Below are 21,017 nucleotides of genomic sequence, written 5' to 3' on the forward strand. Positions count from 1 at the left end.
TCATCATTTTTTCATCAATTTTTTTGTACATTTTCTGTCATTTTTTTTTGGTTCTTTTTTTGTCACATTTTTGTCACATTTCTGTCCTTTTTTTTCTTTTCATTTTTTGTGACATTTTTGCCACTTTTTCATCATTTTTTGTCAATTTTTTGTCAGTTTTTTGTCTAAGTTTTCTCACTTTTTTGTCACATCTTCATCATTGTTTTCGTCTCAGTTCTGTCGCTATTTTCTCACCTTTTTTCCAGAAGCTTTTGGATTGGGGTAAAGCCAAACTGGAGAAAATGTGCTCGGTTCAGGTGGGAGTTAAGGGGTTAAAAAGCGTAAGAAGAGTAGGAAGCCATCATTATTTTTACCCAAATCTTTACATCACAAGTCACCTAATATCTAAGCTATTATAAGCAGGTCAAACAAAAGTTGCCCCAAAGTATAAGCAACAATAATTTCTTTGTGTGGTTTAGATTTTATGGACATATTAAAACCTTTTGTTCTTTTACAGAAGCATCAAAGAGGACCCAGACTGTGGAGGTAAGAGGAAAATGTTGGCTATATTTTAATGTTTTAATTATTTATTACTTTGTCCCTGCGTCTCTCCCTCATACAGTAGTTTTATCAAATGGTCTGAAGCAGATACAAAGTAGCTGTTCATTGGTTTGTAGACAACCTTCTCATGTGGATTTGTCTAAAGTGTATCGATGTTTTTACTTTTTCATGTTTTACTTTACTACTGTCTTGTTGGTCTTGCTCCGTCTGTGATGTGTCAGTTAGTACAAAAATATGTTTGTGCCATCAATGAGGTTTTAGGGAAAGACTTCTCCAGGTGTTTGCAGAGTTCTTTGGGGCAAAAGTAACCTTATTTTGAACACTGTCATGATGCATCATGGAACAGTCCATAGTCTGGGTCTTCAAAAGCACAATCGAAGTCTCTTCTTCTGCTTCTGATGACTGCTTCCTCCCTTTATTCTGCAATTGAGAAACTATATTTTTAGCTTATGTGTTGTGTTTTATCTTTGTTTTATCTTTGTCTTTCTCAGGGACAATTGTTTATGGTCTCTGTCTGTCTGTTCCTGCAGGTGTTCAGAATCCACACAAGGCTGCTCCTAGTCTGATCCGGATTAAAGAGGAACCAAAGGAGATTCAAATCAAAGAAGAGTCAATCCAAGCGTTCCCAGTCGTTGTCCCTGTGAGGAGTGAGAAAGAAGAGTCTCTGCTTCATGAAACAGTGAAAGAGGAGTCGAGAGAGGACGGACATGGAGCAGAAGCAGAGAATTCCTCTGACACTGACGACTCTGCAGACTGGACTCCTTCTGCTGAAAGTCCCGCTCCACAAACACACACTGAACAGCTGCAGGAGCCGGCCCATGGGAACAATGTGAGTGGAGATGGAGGTCAAGACAAACCACACAGATGCTCTCAGTGTGGGAAAGGGTTTTCGACCTGCTATAATTTAAAGAGACACGTACGGCTTTACACAGAAGAGAAACCACTCAATTGTTCAGTTTGTGCTAAGAAGTTTGATAATAGTAGTGACCTAAAGACACACGTGAGGACTCACACAGGAGAGAGTGGAGATGGAGGTCCAGAGAAACCACACAGATGCTCTAAGTGTGGGAAAGGATTTTCGACCTGCTATAATTTAAAGAGACACATGCGGCTTTACACAGAAGATAAACCACTCATGTGTTCAGTTTGTGCTAAGAAGTTTTCAACTAGTAGTGACCTAAAGACACACATGTGGACTCACACAGGAGAGAAACCATTTAGGTGTTCTGTTTGTTCAATGACTTTTAGACAGAATACTACTTTGAAAAAACACATGAGGACTCACACAGGAGAGAAACCATTTAGGTGTTCCATTTGTTCAATGAGTTTTAGACAGAATGCTACTTTGAAAAAACACACGAGGACTCACACAGGAGAGAAACCATTCAGGTGTGCTGTTTGTGGAAAGGGGTTTTCACAAAATACTAATCTTAAAACACACATGAGGTCTCACACAGGAGAGGCACTGTGCAGGTGTTCTGTTTGTGGAAAAATCTTTTCACGAAATGCTGACCTGAAAACACACATGAGGACTCACACAGGAGAGAAGCCATTCAGGTGTCCTGTTTGTGGAAAGAGTTTTTCACAAAATGCTAATCTTAAAACACACACGAGGACTCACAGAGGGGAGAAAACGTTCAGCTGAATCGGCTGTTCGATGATTTCCCCCCACAATATATTCAATTGAAATCATATGCCCCTGGATATGATCAAGGCCTGTCCTAATCAGCTGGCAGGAGTGCTGTGCTCTCTATTCAACTCTGTTAGAACACTCAGTCCCCTCTCTTTGGAAACAGAGAAGTCCTCTGTGGCAAACCTAATTTCCAAAACGAACAACCCCTCCTGTAGTAACAACTATCGCCCAGTTGCGTCAACATCATCAATAATGAATGTCTTTACACACAAATCAGTTCGGTTGTCAAGTTAAGCTTTTTTTCAATTTTTCCCAACTTACCAAAGTTAAATCCACCTTCTCCCATCATGATTTTGAGATTTAGATTCATGCTTTTATTACAAATTGGATCGATTATTTCAATGTGCTCTATTTCGGGATCAGCCACGAATAGATAAATTGGCCACAGCTCGTTCAAAATGCAGCCGCTCGGCTCTTAAAGGGGGGTATTATGCAAAATTGACTTTTTCAAGCTTTACGTCATGTTATTATGTCATTTCCTCATTAAAAACATGCCTGAAGTGTTGCCTTGGCACATTCACATATTTTTGAGTAATCTGTAAAAACTCTGATGGCGGCCATTTTAGGGATAGGTTTGCCTGAGTCCTCCTAGGAACGCCCCCACCTCCTGGAGACGCCTCCGAGCTTTCGTCACCAGCCGAGAAACCAACCACTGCTCCTCAGCAGAACCCCCTCCCCACTGATGCCACAGACAGCGTGTGGAGGGGGCGTGTCGGAAAGGCTCAGAGGTTCTTAAAGAGACAGAGGCCTATTTCAAGACATTCACTACAGCCATTTTGAGAGAGCAGTTTTATACAAGGCAGTTATTCTAATTTACTGCATTTACAGACCAACAGAAGGTTTGCTCATCATTGCAGTGTGATATAGACTGGTGCTATGGGACTGAAAAAAGCAGAATACCCCCTCTTTAACTGGCTTCCAAAAACAGGAGCACATCTTGCCAATTCTGAAATCCTTGCACTGGCTCCCAGTTCGCTTTTGTGTTGATTTTAAGATTCTTTTATATGTTTCAAAATGCCTCCACGACAACAGTCTGACCTGCTGCAGCCCGACACTCCTGTTCGTGCTCTGTTTTTTGCTTGTGGTGCCCAAAGCAAACAGGAAGCTACGAGGGAACAGCTCTTTCTGTCGCTGGACCCAAATTGTTTGCTTTTTAAGTCCCAGCTGAAAAACTACATTTTTTTTTCAACTTTTAACTTGCTTTGATTCATTGTCTTCTGTTGTATTTGTTACTTTCTGATGATTCAATTCATTGTACTGATTATATTTTGAAAAGTGTGTTGTTTTTTATGATGTGTGTACTGCACTTTGGTCAACGGTGCTGTTTTTAAAGTGCATTATAAATTGAACTGGAATGGTTTGGCTGATTTTGTCCCATCTTCAGAATTATGCTGGCACACGGGACCCCCTCCAGTTTGCATACAAACAACACTGGGGGTTGAAGACGCTGTGCTGACTATTCTGCATGAAGCCCTCACACATCTGGAGAAGCCTCAGTTCCTGGTACGGTTAATGTTTGAGGATTCCAGCGAGTTCAATACGGTCCAGCCTCATCTGACGGGACAAGAGCTGCTCCACATGGACGTTAAATCTACATCTTCTCTCTGTGGGTCCATTTGTTACTGGAAGACGACATCAACGGACACCTCAGCGCATCACAGATCATCTCAACAGGTGCGCCTCAAGTATCTGTGTTCACTCCGGTTTTATTCACACTGTACAGGTGACTGCAGAATCACCTGCACTGGAACATATTTACAGTTTAACCATCTTAACCTCAACACATCCAAAACAAAAGAACAGGTTATTAAGTGATGTCACCTCTACACTTCTGTGTCCAATGGCGCTTAAGCCCTTTTCACCATAATGGGATTTTTGCTGACTTTAAACTGCTGTAGAACCGACGACAAGGCTCTTTTTAAACATCTGATCGGCAAGAAATATTACATTTACGCCGGATTTTCGTTATTAAGTCTTTTCTGACTTAACTGTTGAATATTTTTTTCCATACAGAAAGGGCCCATGGTGCAAATTGGCAGCCTCGCTTCTGTCAGTCAACAGTAGTTTGCTACCACTGAGTATGGAGTGAATGGATAATGCAATGTAAAGCGTAAAGCGTCTTTGAGTGTCCAGAAAAGCGCTGTAGTAGTAGTAGTGGTAGTGGTAGTGGTAGTGGTAGTGGTAGTGGTAGTGGTGGTAGTGGTGGTAGTGGTAGTGGTAGTAGTAGTAGTGGCAAACAGGTCCTCGGTGACGGGTCAGACAAAGAGCACTAAAGAAGCTTCTTATGAGAGACCAACAGGCCCGGAATCATCAGGAGGAGCCGGGGCAGCTCGGACGGGCCCCCACGACCCAGCAACGTACAAGTGGAAGAAGATGGATGGATAGTCTTATGTATCGCTTTACAATTTTGTGCATTATTCATTCACACGACACCCGGTGGTGGTTAGCTACTATTGTAGCCACAGCTGCCATGACTGACAGAAGCGAGGCAACCAGTCTGCGCCATCTGCCCCTCCGACCACCATCAAGCACTCACTACATTCACCATCGAAGTACAGGCCACGGCCTTCTCTGCTGAGCTTCCGAGGTCAGACAGGATCGGGCATAGCAAAGGGGGGGCTGCTGTCTATTGTGTGTATGACTCTTTCATTATTGTTTTCTCTGCACTGATAAAAGTAATGCTGAAGTGAATGCAAATGCAAAAGTGATGTTCCTAACGGATTTATAAAGTTCTTATCCTATCTTTTTTTTTTTCTAAAACTCATTAAATGAATTAGTGTCACCTAAAATCCACCAGATTACAATAAATGCCCCCTTTTCAACTAAACAGTGAAATGTGTGTGAGTCATTGAGCTAGTTTTACCTCTTGGACCTGGCAACCCCGCTCAGACCCCGGAAGTGAGCGCTGTGTTGTGCTGCTGTGTTAGCGTTAGCTCTGAACACAAGTGAGACACTCTTTTCGCCTTAAAGCGGACAGAGCGCAGTGAAACATGTCAGAAGTGAAGCTGAAGGAGGAGCAGGAGCTGTGGGAGCCCGCGGAGGAGGAAAACAGGTGAGTTTAGAGCCAAGACAGGACTCTCTCAGATACAGAGGACTGTCCACAACAACACGAGGCCTTTGGGCCTTTATCAGGGACTTTATCACACACGGACTCCACTCAGACCGGGACCCGCTCCGTCTGAACCGCTGAGGAAGTGCTTTATTTCAACTCGATCCGTCTTGTGGTGGTTTGTGGGCCCAATGGAACAGCCTAGTCTAGAGGGCGGCTGTGGCTATAACAGTTGCTTACTACGACGGACTATAGCGAATGAATAATGACGACAGTGGGCCGCTTTCAGAGACTTGGCAACACAGAGTGTGAGCCCTTATTATGATAGAAGTGTTACATCACAAGTCAAAAACCGAACGGAATATCCAATCTATTATAAACAGCCCGTACAATATTAAAGCCTTTTGTTCTTTTACAGATGGATCAAAGAGGACCCAGACTGTCGAGGTAAGAGAAAAATGTATATGTTTATTTATATATCTGTCATAGTTTATTTTATTGACCTTTATTTAACCAGGACAGTCCCACTGAGATTAAGAATCTCTTTTTCAGGGGAGTCCTGGCCCCAGAGGGGAACCTATTGTACATGTTTTTAGTGGTAGGGGAAACACAGACACAGGGAGAACATGCAAACTCCACACAGAAAGGCCCCGTCCAGGTGGGAATCGAACCCGGGACCTTCTAGCTTTGAGGCGTGAGCGCTAACCGCTGCGCCACCGTGCAGCCCAGACCATTATCACATGAATTTTCGGATATGTTTTAACAGCCATGACTTTTATCATGATTTTACTTTTTTGATTAAGTGATTACAATGTTATGGGAAGGACTCGCTTCTCTTTTGGGTTCTGCCTTTAGTATCGGTCTGATACAAAACGTGTGCTTGTGTGTATTTTCTTCAGTTTGTAGGCCTTGTTTATGCACAAAACAAAATGTCAAAAGAATCTAAATCTGAGGATCACTCGGACTATCTGGTGAGTTTCCAAGTGGAATTAATCAAAATGTACCATCATACATTTGAATGAGAGCAAATAATTACACTCGTGGTTTCTCTAATACTTCACTTATGAAAAAAAATGTTGATATAAATTTGTTTTCTATCTTTAGTTTGACTTGAAAAAAGCACTGATTCTGCATTTTTTACATCTTTTTTTGTGTGTCGTTGGGCCATGTTTATGTAAAAAACAAAAAAAAAAAAGTATTTGGTGAATTGGGCTCTGGTTGAGGCTAAAAGGTACAGTGGGGGCTGTTTTTGAATTTTTTTTTTTTTTTTTAACTAGAGCAAATAGTTACACTCGTGGTTTTTGGTCGAATTCTATTCATTTTAATGGACATGAGCCAATCCTTTATGCTTTTTTGTCTTTAATGTGAGCCTGCCGTAATTGTTGGAGACATATCTTGTGGTCTTGTTTGACCATAATATCCATGATCACATTTGGAGGAAAAGGCCTGAGAACACCATCCCAACTGAGAAATACGGGGGGGCAGCATCATGCTGTGGGGCTGTTTTGCTGCAGGAGGGACTGATACACTTCATAAAAGAGATGACATCATGAAGAAAGAACACTATTAGAAATATTGGAGCAACATCTCAGCCAGGAAGTTAAAGCTTAGGCGCAGAGGGGTCTCCAAATGGACAATGACCCAAAGCAAACTGCCAAACTGGTGGCAAAGTGGCTACAGGAAAACAAAGTCAATGTTTTGAAGTGTTCATCACAAAGTCCTGATCTCAATCCAGTTGAAAATGTATGAAAACACTTTAAACAATGCATCTGGTTCGTCCAATGTAATTGCTATGTCCATATTAAATAAATAAATAAATGAAAATGAAAAAATGTATGGGCAGAGCTGAAATGGCATGTGCACGCAAGGTGGCCTACACATTTGGCTCAGTTACGCCAATTCTGTCTCCAACAATTACGCCAGGCTCACATTAAAGTCAAAAAAGCATAAAGGTTTGGCTCCTGTCCATTGAAATGCATAGAATTCAGCTGGGTTCATAAATGACCAAGAACCACGAGTGTAATTATTTTCTCTAGTTAAAAAATAATACAATTTTGAAAAAACAGCACCCACTGTACCTTCTAGCCTCTACCAGTGCCCAATTCACCAAATACTTTCAATGTTATAGGACCATTTTTGGCTAATTTTTGGCTTTTTTTTTCTTTTTTTTTTACATAAACATGGTCCACCGACACAAAACAAAAAACTGGTACATTTAGTATCAGTGCATTTGTAAGAAGTCAAACTAAAGATAGAGCCCAAGTTTATCCCATAATTTTATTTTATAAGTGAAATATAAGAGAAACAAACCACAAGTGTAACTATGTGCTCTCATTAAAACCAAATAAAAAAATTGCATTAATACTAAATTTTGACAAATTCCACTTGGAAACTGACCAGATCGTCCGAGTAATCCTCAGAATTCCTTTTTTTGATATTTTGGCCCGAACACTGGACATGCAGTGTCCCACGAGGAAGTAATTAAAATGAAGACCGAAAACGCAAGAATTACTCAAGATACGTAAGTAACAGGGATCAGAAATTAGTGCTCCGGGAGCTCTAATTTTGGATGGGGTACGCGAGAGAAAATCATAAAGGATGGCTCTGTAGCGCTCCCTCAAACAGGCCGTTTACACGAAGTCAATGAGAGTCCGGTTGCAAAAATGTCCTCATACAAAGGTGACACTGGCCAGGGACATAGACCACGGCAGCACATGTAAAAAAATATAGTATTGCCCCAACCCACGCTCTATAGGAAGTCGGCCACCTTGACCTGAACGGCGAACCATCAAAATCGTACTTCTCCAACGTTTGACATTTGATCCCTGAGTTTTCATCGGAAAGCCTCACATTTTGGTCAAAATATCCTTGTGGGCTTAAAGATCATCATTTAGATTCTTGCTAGAGTATTGGGCGTGGTCATGCAGAGCCCACAACTCAGAAGCCATATTGCACGCGTGCACAGTCCCGAGCTGGACCTAATGCTGTGCAAATACAGCCACTCTCGCCAAGTGGCTTGTAAGTGGCCGACCCATCCTCTGTGAAAATAGTCATATTTCTTAGCCTGACAGCACACTGATTTTTTTCCTCAAATTCATTAATTCTCACCTTCATTCACAAAAGCAACACATTTAGACTACTAAGCCTTTATACTACCCCCCAACCTCACTAGAAAATTGAAGACTACACCACTTCTGTAAATTGTGCCACAGCCCCACATCAAATAGAGACGTCTCATGCAAGTCATTGGTGATCTACCCTTGTGCCTCCCCAAGGCATCAGCTCTGCAACGTCTCCACCTTACACTCACACTTTTGATGCACTACGGATAGAAGTACGCGGAAAGGACTTCTGTGGAATTGGGAAACCCCGTCCAGATGCTCTTTTGCCTTGTGGCTACTCCTTACTATTGAGGCAATAAAGTTCACTGGCCATAGAAAGCATTTTAACTACATAGCTCATAAAAAGCACCCCTGCGGCGAGTGTGAAGCCTGGGATGAGGCAAGAGTGGCCGCCACCAGAGCTAGCAGGGACAAGAGTGAGGCCGGGATGGGACAAAGGCTGAGGGGAGAGTGGGCCGGGGCAAGTGCGAGCAGGAGCAAGAGGCTGGGTTGGGTTTGAGAACGAGGTGAGAGCAAGTTTGGGCGAGAGCAAGAAGGGACTGTTGCAAGGGGAGGAAATTGTGCTTTCATTTATGATTGTTGTTTGTTTGGGATTTTGTTGTTTTTATACATACACAAGGCCTACAAACTAGAAAAAAAAAGAAAAACAAAGAAAACACATAAAATATAAGAGAAACAATTTGGGGTCTTAAATTTCTCAAGAGATCATGAGTGTAACTTATCAGAGAGGAGCACACGAGGGTTAAAGACTTGTCATTTGTTGATCAAACATTTTATGGTGTCTGTCTGTCTGTCTCTGCAGGTGTTCAGAGTCCACATGAGGCGGCTCCAAGTCCGGTCCAGATTAAAGAGGAACCAAAGGAGATTCAAATCAAACAGGAGTCGATCCAAGCGTTCCCAGTCATTGTCTCTGTTAAGAGTGAGAAAGAAGAGTCTCTACTTCATGAAACAGTGAAAGAGGAGATCAGAGAGGACAGCGACGGAGCAGAAGCAGAGAATTCCTCTGACACTGACGACTCTGCAGACTGGACTCCTTCAGCTGAAAGTCCCACTCCACAAACACACACTGAACAGCTGCAGGAGGCGGCTCATGGGAACAATGTGAGTGAAGATGGAGGTCCAGACAAACCACACAAATGCTCTCATTGTGGCAAGAGGTTTCTGACTCGTTCCAATTTAAAGAGGCACGTACGGACTCACACAGAAGAGAAGCCATTCAGGTGTTGTGTTTGTGCTAAACAGTTTGCATGTAGGAGTAATCTACAAAAACACATCAGGTCCCATATGGGAGAGAAGGTATTCAGGTGTTCTGTTTGTGGAAAGAGTTTTTCACAAAATAGCAATCTTAAAACACACATGAGGACGCACACAGGAGAGAAGCCATTCATGTGTTCAATTTGTGGAAAGAATTTTTCACAAAATGGTTATCTTAAAACACATATAAGGACTCACACTGGAGAGAAACCATGTAAGTGTTCTGTTTGTGAAAAGAGTTTTTCACGAAAAGGTGAACTTAAATCACACATGAGAACTCATACAGGAGAGAAACCATTCAGATGTTCTGTCTGTGCAATGAGTTTTTCACGAAATGGTGAACTGAAAGCACACGTGAGGACTCACACAGGAGAAAGGCCTTTCAGGTGTTCTTTTTGTACAATGTGTTTCTTGCAAAATGGTCACCTAAAAAGACATATGAAGCTTCATACAGGAGAAACGCCTTTCAGGTGTTCTGTCTGTGCGAAGAGTTTTTCAGAAAATAGTCAACTGAAATCACACATGAGGTTTCATACAGGTGAGAAGCCATTCATGTGTTCAGTTTGTGGAAATAACTTTTCACACAATAGCACATTGAAAACACACATGAAGCTTCATACCGGAGCGAAACCTTTCATATGCTCAGTTTGTGGAAAGAGTTTTTCACAAAAAGGTAGTCTGAAAATACACATGAGAACTCACACAGAAGAGAAGCTATTCAGATGCTCTGTCTGTGCAATGAGTTTTTCACAAAATGGTGGCCTGAAGACACACATGAGGACTCATACTGGAGAGAAACCATTCAGGTGTTCTGTCTGTGCAGTGAGTTTTTCACGAAGTAATACCTTAAAAACACACATGAGGACTCACACAGGAGAGAAACCATTCAGGTGTTCTGTTTGTGCAATGTCTTTTTCACAAAACGGTGACCTTAAATCACACATGAGGACTCACTCAGGAGAGAAACCATTCAGGTGTTCTGTTTGTGCGAAGAGTTTTTCCCGGAATAATATCCTGAAAAAACACATGAGGATTCACACAAGAGAAAAACATGAAAATGACCCGTTCGTTCAAAGTTATTCCAACTCTAAAGCCGAGGTTGCTCCAAAATATCAATTTGAACAACTGGGGACCCCGCAGTAACATGTGATCTCACAGGCCTGAAAGCACAACGACCTAGCAGTGACCGTGACAAAACCTCCCACCGGTGCCCGAACTGGATATGGATGATACAGCAAAAGACGAGCTTGAATCCCCAGAGGACGACTCGGTGGTTTGGAATTCTTTATCTACCATTATTATGACGGCAATAATCATCATAATAATGGCCGACCATTGTTTAAAAATATGGACTTTTCCTGAATGTGTTTTTGTTCTTTCTGTGGTGCTAGAAAAATAAATCAATGAAGCAACTGTCATAAACATTCTCCAGTTTTCCTCCAAATCAATGCTTCTTTTTGCTTATCTAATATTTTACAAAACACTTGTTGAGGCAAGGCAAGGTTATTTGTATGGCAGATTTCATGTACATGTACGACAAATGTGCCTCACAGCAACACCAGACACCCAGACACAATAACAAATGCCATAAAAAACACACAATTACATTAAAAAATGACATTAAAATATGTATATCTATATGTTAAAATGTGTTAACCTCTTAACTCCCGCCTGAACATGTTTTCTCCTGTTCTCCAAATTCTCCAAATCTAAAAGCTTCTTCAAAACAGCGACAAAAAACAAGAAAATGAGGACAACTAAAACAAAAAAGTGACAAAAGAGCACAAAAAAATGACAAAAATCCAGCAAAAAAAAAGACACAAATCCAACAAAAAGTGACAAAAATCCACAAAAAGTGACAATAATCCAGCAAAAAAAGACAAAAATCCAGCAAAAAAGTAATAAAAAAAAGTGACAAAAACACATAGGGGAATTAAAAAGTGACGACAATGGCGAAGAGGAGGGAATGCATTTGGTTTTGGTGGGTGGTAAGAGGTTAAAATACAATCGGTTGCCATAGGCAGCAGTAAAAAGGGAAGCCGTTTCAGACTTTTTCCTGCGTGAAACTTAAACGCAGCCTCACCGTGACTCTGGGAACCACCAGGAGACCCCTCCCTGAAGTTCTCAGGGCCTGAGGTGGCAACAATTATTTAAACCTAAAGCTTAGAGGCCTGTAGTTCAGAATGACTGAGATTGACGTTTCACCATCTGTCAGAGCTGGAACTCGTTCCCACGATACTAAGGAGCAGTATTTGGAAGTAAAGTCTCTTTACCAACCACACCGTCTGAGTAAGAAAGTGCTTTATTTGTCTTTGTACAATTGTGTTGAGCTGTTAGTCCTGAGCCGCACTGCCATTGTGGGCCAACCTGACCAGAAGCTTTCGAGGTTGGGGAAACCTGGCTGGCTGCCTTCAGAGATCCTCTGAAACGGTGCACCTCCTCCTGGGTTTGTCCCTGTTTCAGAGCGTGGTGTCCTGCACTAGTCAGCTCCTCCACCTCCTCCGTCTGCTTCAGCTGCGCAGCTCCCTCCGCACCACAATAGTTTTTCACCTTCTTCTCCTCCTTTGTCCCCTCTTTGTTTCCTGTAGCGCCTTCACTGTGCTGCAGGTGTAGGGGGGGGGGGGGGGGGGGGGGGCTCTTGGTGCCTCTTCAGTGTTTCAAAAGAACTTTTTTTTTTCTTTTTTTTTTTTTGAACTAATATGTAGGTTTCAAATATCTTTAGCCCGTAAGCTAGCTGTTTGTTTACTTTTTAAAAGCTGCTTCCTTCAGGACCATTATGGACTCTGCAGGGAAAAAAACCCATCGATCCCCACAAAAACAAGGCAAAGATGTACAAAAGCGTCCGTCAATATAGTGGAACACAGGAACCACAAATGTAGTTCTCAGAAAAAGGCAAACAACACAAAACGCTGCTGTACCAAGAGAGAGGGAAGTTGCTGCTTGTCTATGCGTCGCCATACAAAGCCACCTCAGACGGTTTCCCTCACTCCTCACAGTGTGTTCGTTTAGGACATTTCTTGACTGAGGGGGAGGTATGTAAGCCACTTAGCAGGTGCGCATGAGCGGTGACCCTTGACCCGCCATTATATAAATGTACGTCATGTTTCCCTCGGTCTGCCTACACTTCAATTAACGGGGTCACGGTCCAGACCTGTCCTGCAAAACGTCCCTCTGCTTTGCCTTATTCTCTCCACGTCATATCGGTCGGCTGCACAAATGATGTATAAACAATTCAGGATCCACAAAATAATTATTACTTAAACCGTTTTTAACCAAACTTGAAAATGGTGATTGTTTGAGTATGTTTTGAGAGGACACAGAGCTAGTTTTACCCCTTGGATCTGGCAACCCCGCTCAGACCCCGGAAGTGAGCGCTGTGTTGTGCTGCTGTGTTAGCGTTAGCTCTGAACAGCAGTGAGACACTCTTTTCGCCTTAAAGCGGACAGAGCGCAGTGAAACATGTCAGAAGTGAAGCTGAAGGAGGAGCAGGAGCTGTGGGAGCCCGCGGAGGAGGAAAACAGGTGAGTTTAGAGCCAAGACAGGACTCTCTCAGATACAGAGGACTGTCCACAACAACACGAGGCCTTTGTGTCTTTATCAGGGACTTTATCACACACTGACTCCGCACAGACTGAGACCAGCTCCGTCTGTTTCTGCTGTTATCACTTTTCATTTAGTTTAATCCGTACATGGCGCATGCGCACTTAACTCCTAATGGTTGCTCTTACCACCCGCCTAAACCAAATGCATTCTGTCCTCTTTGGCTCTTATATAGGCCTGTGTAGACCTCATTTGAAAGCTAAGACCCACAAAACTGATCTTTTTCTTCGCATTGTTGCTGTGTTGAGTCACCTTTTGTATGGATTTTTTTTTTTGTCACTTTTTTTTTTAATTTTTGTTACATTTTTGTTGAATTTTTGTCACATTTTTGTTGAATTTTTGTCATTTTTTTGTTGAATTTTTGTCACATTTTTGTTGCGTTTACATCCTTGTTTTCTTCTCATTTTTTGTGGCTATTTAGATTAGGGTAAAGCCCAACTGGAGAAAATGGGATCCGTTCAGATGGGAGTTAAGAGGTTAAGGCATGATTTCTGTTTTCATTTTTGTTGAATTTTTGTCACATTTTTGTTGAATTTTTGTCGCATTTTTGTTGAATTTTTGTCACATTTTTGTTGAATTTTTGTCACTTTTTGTTGAATTTTTGTCATATTTTTGTTGAATTTTTGTCACATTTTTGTTGCGTTTACATCCTTGTTTTCTTCTCATTTTTTGTGGCTGTTTTGGTGCTTTTTCCCCAAGAAGCTTTGATTAGGGTAAAGCCCAACTGGAGAAAATGGGATCCGTTCAGGTGGGAGTTAAGAGGTTAAGGCATGTCGTAATGACAGAACTTTTCGCTGATTTCTGTTTTCCGCTATTATTACTTCATTTTTTCATGGATATGTTGTCATCAATACAAACTATAATGAATTAGTGTCGTTTTGATTTCACGGCCATTGTCTTTAAAACCTCTTGTTCTTTTACAGAAGGATCAAAGTGGACCCAGACTGTGGAGGTAAGAGAAAAAAGTTCAAGAGGTTATTTATCGCTCCATAGAAAATAGAATTACAACAAGACATACAACAACAAATCCCAAAGCATTTACAAACAGCTGCGGCTAACACTGATAACCATCAGATCCTTTTGAACATTCTCTGAGGCTGCTCTCTCTCAGTCAGAAGATAAACAGGATGCACATTCAAAAGTTAAATGGCACAAGGTGTATTGGGTTGGCTACATATTTAGCATCTCACAGAACGATTTAAAATTCATATCAACTTGGAATTGTATCTATATTGTTATTTTTATGGCACTCTGGGTGGATATTCTCATTACCACCACCTAGTGTTGATTCTGAGTGTATGCAAGCACAGGTCACGTCCTACCAGCTCACTCTTCCTGTTCCAGGTGGAGGAACCCTGTTGGTGGGTTTCTTGTATATACCACCTTTGCTATGCCCGATCCCGTCAGATCTCGAGAGCTTAGCAGGGAAGGGCCTGACTGGTATTTGGATGGGTGGCTGGGGCTATGTTTTTAGATATGCCATAGAAATAAAGGCATTAACCTCTTAACTCCCGCCTGAACCAAGAGGATCTTTTTCCTCTCGTCATCAGATTTTTTTTCCAACATTTTTTTGTTGGGTAACTCATTTTTGTAACTTTTTTGTCATTTTTTTGTCACATTTTTGTCATTTTTTCGTCAATTTTTTGTCAATTTCTTGTCAATTTCTTATGACATTTTTGCCACTTTTTCATCATTTTTCGTCACTTTTTTGACAATGTTTTCTCACTTTTTGTCACATTTCCATCATTGTTTTCGTCTCAGTTTTGTTGCTATTTTCTCACCTTTTTTCCAGAAGCTTTTGGATTGGGGTAAAGCCAAACTGGAGAAAATGCTCGGTTCAGGCTCCCACCTGAACCGAGGGGTTAACTTCACCAAAGAGTGCCTTGGTTTCAAGCTAATAAATCTACATGAAATGTGAATCCTCTTTAGGTGCCATTGGTCTTAAACTTTGTAATTCCAGGTCTTAAAGGAACAGGCCACCATTTTTACATTCTGAGATACGTTCTTGCCTGAGTTTACAAAGTGTCATTACAAAGTGTGCAGGAACCCTGTCCACAACCTCTGGAGGTAGTTTCATGTCTGGGTTGGAGGCCATTCTCTGCTGCTCGGCCTCATGCCGACTGGACAGGACGATAGTTAACCTCTTAACTCCCGCCTGAACCGAGAGCATTTTCTCCAGTTCAGCTTTACCCAAATCCTGTAGGCCAGTGTGACGCCTCAAGCTAAGATCTACAAAACTCATCTAAATGGATCTTTTTCCGCACGTCATCAGATTTTTATTTCCATTATTTTTTGGGGGGGGTATTCAACTAATTCAACTAAAACTTTTTGTAATTTTTTTGTCAAATAGTAAAAAAAAAATCACTTTTTGTCACATGTTCATCATTTTTTCATATTTTGTTTTGTCTTTTTTGGGTTTTTTTAATGTAAATTTGTTGTCCTTTTTTTGTCAATTTTTGTGTGACATTTTTGCCACTTTTTCATCATTTTTTCGTCATTTTTTCGTCAATTTTTTGTCACATTTTTGTCATTTTTTTGTCATTTTTTCGTCAATTTTTGTCAGTTTTTTGTCTGTTTTCTCACTTTTTTGTCACTCTTCCATCATTGTTTTCGTCTCAGTTTTGTTGCTATTTTCACACCTTTTTTCCAGAAGCTTTTGGATTGGGGTAAAGCCAAACTAGAGAAAATGTGCTCGGTTCAGGTGGGAGTTAAGGGGTTAACGAATGGTGACTCAAGATCTTAAGGTATCATGTTTTCAGGCATTTACTGCATATTTAGTCAATTAAAAGTTATTTGTAACAGCATACTTTTGCACCAAAATAACCCTCGGAAAGCCACAGCATCCAAGCGTTTTCAGGAAGTTGACAAAGGTCTAAACTGTCTTCCTCTGTCGACGCACAGTGGATTTAAAAGCACATGTTTCCACAGCCATTATGGCAGCAATTGACATCTGGGGATTGTCAGTCAGAGCCAGAGTTCACCCAGGCCCTTCCTCTATTCTGCAACTAAGAAACTATACTTTTAGGGTTGTGTTTTTTCTTTGTCTTTCTCAGGGACTGTTGTTGAGTTGTTTTGCTTTAAAGACTTGTCATTTGGTGATCAAGTATTTATCATGTCTGTCTGTCACTGCAGGTGTTCAGAGTCCACATGAGGCTGCTCCCAGTCCAGTCCAGATTAAAGAGGAACCAAAGGAGATTCAAATCAAAGAGGAGTCGATCCCAGAAATGTTCCCAGTCATTGTGTCTGTGCTTCATGAAACAGTGAAAGAGGAGAACAGAGAGGACGGAGACGGAGCAGAAGCAGAGAATTCCTCTGACACTGACGACTCAACAGACTGGACTCCTTCAGCTGAAAGTCCCGCTCCACAAACACACACTGACCAGCTGCAGGAGCCGGCTCATGGGAGCAATGTGAGTGAAGATGGAGGTCCAGAAAAAAACAAATGTTCACAGTGTGGGAAGAGGTTTCTGACTCGCTCCAATTTAAACAGGCACGTGCGGACTCACTCAGGAGAGAAGCCGTTCAGGTGTTCAGATTGTGTAAAAGAGTTTGCATGCAGGAGTGACCTAAAGAGACACATTAGGTCCCATATGGGAGAGAAGCAATTCAGGTGTTCTGTTTGTGGAAAGAGTTTTTCACAAAATAGCAATCTTAAAACACACATGAGGACGCACACAGGAGAGAAGCCATTCATGTGTTCAATTTGTGGAAAGAATTTTTCACAAAATGTTTATCTGAAAATACACCTAAGAACTCACACAGGGGAGAAACCATTCCGATGTTCTGTTTGTGAAAAGATTTTTTCAAGAAATGGTGAACTTAAATTACATATGATGACTCACACAGGAGAGAAACCGTTCAAATGTTCCATCTGTGCAATGAGTTTTACACAAAATAATATCCTGGAAAAACACATGAGGACTCACACAGGTGAGAAACCATTCATGTGCTCAGTCTGTGCGGTGAGTTTTTCACGATATGGGAATCTTAAATCACACATGAGGACTCACACAGGAGAAAGGCCTTTCAGGTGTTCTTTTTGCGCAATGTGTTTTTCACAAAATGGTCACCTGAAAAGACACATGAAGCTTCATACAGGAGATAAACCATTCAGGTGCCCAGTTTGTGGAAAGAATTTTACACTAAATGTTAACCTAAAAATACATACGAGGACGCACACAGGAGAGAAACCGTTCAGATGTTCTGTTTGTGTGAAGAGTTTTTCACGAAGTAATATTCTGAAAAAACACATGAGGTCTCACACAGGAGAGAAACCATTCAGGTGTACCGTTTGTGGAAAGAGTTTTTCACAAAATGGTAATCTGAATACACACATGAGAACACACACAGGAGAGAAAACATTCACGTGTTCAGTTTGTGGAAAGAATTTTTCACAAAATGGTCACCTGAAAAGACACACGAGGACTCACACTGGAGAAACACATTCAAATGATCAGTTTTTGTAAAGTTATTCCAAGTCTAAAGCAGACTTTGCAGACTCCAAAATATTGATCTGGACAACTGGGGACCCCGCAGTAAAATGTGATGAGCCCAGACTCAGCACAATGAACTAGCAGAGCATCGTGACAAAACCTCCACCTGCGCCGCCTGAACTGGATATAGATGATCCAACAAAAGACGAGCTCGAATCCTCGGAGGACGACTCTGTGGTTTGGAATCTTTACTGACTTTACCGTTATGACGATACATTGGGGGAATAAGAAGAGAACATGCGTCAGAGGCAACAACTCAGCTCATATGAAATGGAGACTATGGAGAAATGGAGATTTTAAGACTACACGACCGTCCATCCCATCCGTGGAAAAGCACCAAGCTGAAGTCTACGGCTGATACTGATGCGCTGTGTGATATGGACATAATTGCAATTTTTCACTACAGCCGTTCAACACAGTTTAATCCATTATACCGTGTGAATCATTTTAAACACAAATTGTGTTGTATAATAAGATAAATGTAGGTAATAGTTTGGTGAATTTCCCAAAAGATTCCTTATCTGATCTGAGTTTAAATTGGATTAGGGCCATCGGCTTAATTAATGTATTTACTGTATATGATTATATTAGATGGTCATCAGGCAATAAAAGGCTACAATTTAACAATTTGTCTGGAGGATGTGAATTCTTATGGAATAATTGGCAGTAGTCGGTGGTGATGGGTAGTTGACACTTTTGTTACACGACTAAACTACGTGAACGTTTTAACAATTGCTTTATGTACGAGGCTGTATCTGCTTTTGTGTTGCACTTCAGTATGGACGTGAGGGAGAAGCAGATGGCCCTTGTGCGTTACACGCTATATCTGTGGAATCATTTTGTTATCAGGGCAGAGTTGCCTCGTGCTCAAAGTATTGGGTGGCTCACCAGAGCGGGTGCTCGAGGGCGCTCCCACGGGATCAGCGCCCAGTGTATAAATCCCAGCCGTGCTGCTCGTTGCGTACGGCACTACATGATACAAAATGATACAGTGACTGTGTTGGTCATGTGACTATTCTCCAAGTGATTCGCTGCGTGACACAGCTCAGCAGAGGCTTTGCTCTCAGAGCATGATACTTGATACTTGTATCGGGGCCTCGGCTCGTTCAGCCCATCACTAGTAGTCGGTTGTATGATCTGCACAACTGTAATGCTCTCACCGCCTGTAACATTTCACACGGTGCGACAATACACGCCACGACGTGGATCTTTCTACTGACGGCTCCTCTCAATCAGCCTGTAATAAAAGCAACGGAAACAAATCAGAAACTAAGGAACATAGTGACATAGTGCAAAGTAACAAAACAATCATTAAGAACAACAGAAAAATAAAGAAACAACTGCAAAAGAATGGACGACAGCACTCACAATATCTAATCTATATCAAGTCAATTACAAAACATCTCACCAAATTTAACACAAACCAAACTTACGAGGCACTATTTTAACTGATCCAGTAATAAATAGAAAGGAATAGAAAAGAACCACAACAACAGCTGTCTCGTTTCATGATGTACAAATTGTTACCAATGCCAAACACCAGTATTACCAAAAATCACTAGTTATAAGTCAAAAAGGCACAATAATATCCATATTATACTCAGTAATCTTGCTACTTCCCAGTTGTCATCACCATCCTCAGTATGATATTTATATTTTTTATAATTAGTTTGTGCACAATTTTACTTTTTTTTTTCTTTCTTCATGTTCAGAGAATAATGTAGTGCATTAAAAGGCAGGAGGCCTGGTAACAGGTTGTATCTTGCTTTGTGTAACATCTGTGCTGTTTGGAACTCAACAACGCCACACAACTTCATGATCTTTGATTTTAAAAAATAATGAGTTTGAGTACTTTAAACAGGTATTTGATCCCTTATTTGCAAAATAATATTTCTCAAAATCATATTGAGGGCCAGAGGTTCTGTGCTGGAGGGCCGGATTTGGCCCCCGGGCCTGACGTTCCCCACCCGTGGTCTAAATGGTCATTTAAATGACTAAAATGTAAACAACCAGTGTTTATATTTACTTTATTTGTTAGCGTAAAGTTACTTGAGTAGTTTATAAAATAATGAGCTCTAAATATTATGGCTAATTGTTATTTTTATTTTTTGCGGTTTTGTCCTTTTCTTTTCTTTTTTTCTTTGCTGTTTCCATTGCATTTTGTTTTGTTTTTGTCACATTTTGTGGCTTTTTCGTTTTTCTTTTGACGCTGCATTTTTGTCACTTTTTAGACGCGTTTTTGCCGCAGTTATTGTTGCTTTTCTGGAACATTTTGCCTCTATTTGCCTTTTTATTTTATTTTTAAAGAAGCTTTTAGATTTGAGAAAAGCAAAATGTGCTCGGTTCAGGTGGAGGTTAAGAGGTTAATGTGTAAATCTTAAGTTTGCATCAAATAAATTAACATGGAATCCATTTTTATTAGAGACAGAAACGTGCTGTAGAAGAACAAGAATGTCATTTGTGAAAAGAATCAGTAGAATGTGTTAGCCTGATAAACCACACCCACCTTCTTTCTGCACGAAAGAAGGTGGGTCTGGCCACGCACGGTAGACAAGTTGTTGATTGGCGGCTAAGGCCGAGCCGAACCAATCACGACCGTCACAGAGAAATGAGAAGGTTACGTCACTCGCTGCACCTCTATGTTTTTAGTTCAATTAACGTTAACATCAGCCAAAACTAATCATTGGATGAAGTAGTCAAGGATTTTGCCTCGCGTTCTCCGCGTGAGTTAATATTCACTTCATATTTTTTTAATTGGACACGGCTGTCGTCACGTCCGCTAATCGCTAATTGGTTTATTTCACTGACAATCTGCGCGCGTTAGGCCCGCCCCTTCAAACTGCTCCTTATTCCGGAGGTTCGCGTGGGCGCCGCCATGAATTGTGCCCGCCCCTTTTCTCCTATGTGTTAACATGGGACTGGAGAAGTCCACATAAAATCAGTCACTACACGAAAACAAAGCCGTTTTCAGGCCGCGCTGAGAAACGCTGCAGTGTCGACATGTCGGTGCAAATGAACATTGGCCATTTTACATAAATCAATCGACTAAACATCAGATTTGAGCGGAGAATATTCTCCCTCGTTCTCCGTTAAAATGAACGGGCTTCGCGCTCGACCGGAAGTGTCTGGACAACGAAGTGCCGAGACAACGCAAAAAGTGGCAAAAGTGGGCGGGGCGGAATAAGGTGAATACGAGTGATCGCGATGTCGTCACATCCGGGGCGGTATAAAGGTTGGTAGGCAGAACAACACGAGATAACAGTGAA

At 41.4% G+C, this 21,017-nt stretch overlaps 1 protein-coding gene across 1 annotated transcript in view; it reads left to right on the top strand.

The window, feature by feature from the left end:
- The window catches only part of LOC306973026 (uncharacterized protein), a 66,170-nt gene extending 48,419 nt beyond the window's left edge, over window positions 1-17,751 (top strand). The window contains exon 2 of the mRNA XM_079569825.1: window positions 16,391-17,751. Within this exon, the coding sequence (XP_079425951.1) occupies window positions 16,483-17,724 (1,242 nt within the window). The 5' untranslated portion in view covers window positions 16,391-16,482 and the 3' untranslated portion in view covers window positions 17,725-17,751. The remainder of the gene's footprint in view (window positions 1-16,390) is intronic.
- Window positions 17,752-21,017: the final 3,266 nt, after the last annotated feature.

The sequence above is a fragment of the Gobius niger genome (assembly GCF_951799975.1).
Source record: "Gobius niger genome assembly, chromosome: 13".
Lineage (NCBI taxonomy): Eukaryota > Metazoa > Chordata > Actinopteri > Gobiiformes > Gobiidae > Gobius > Gobius niger.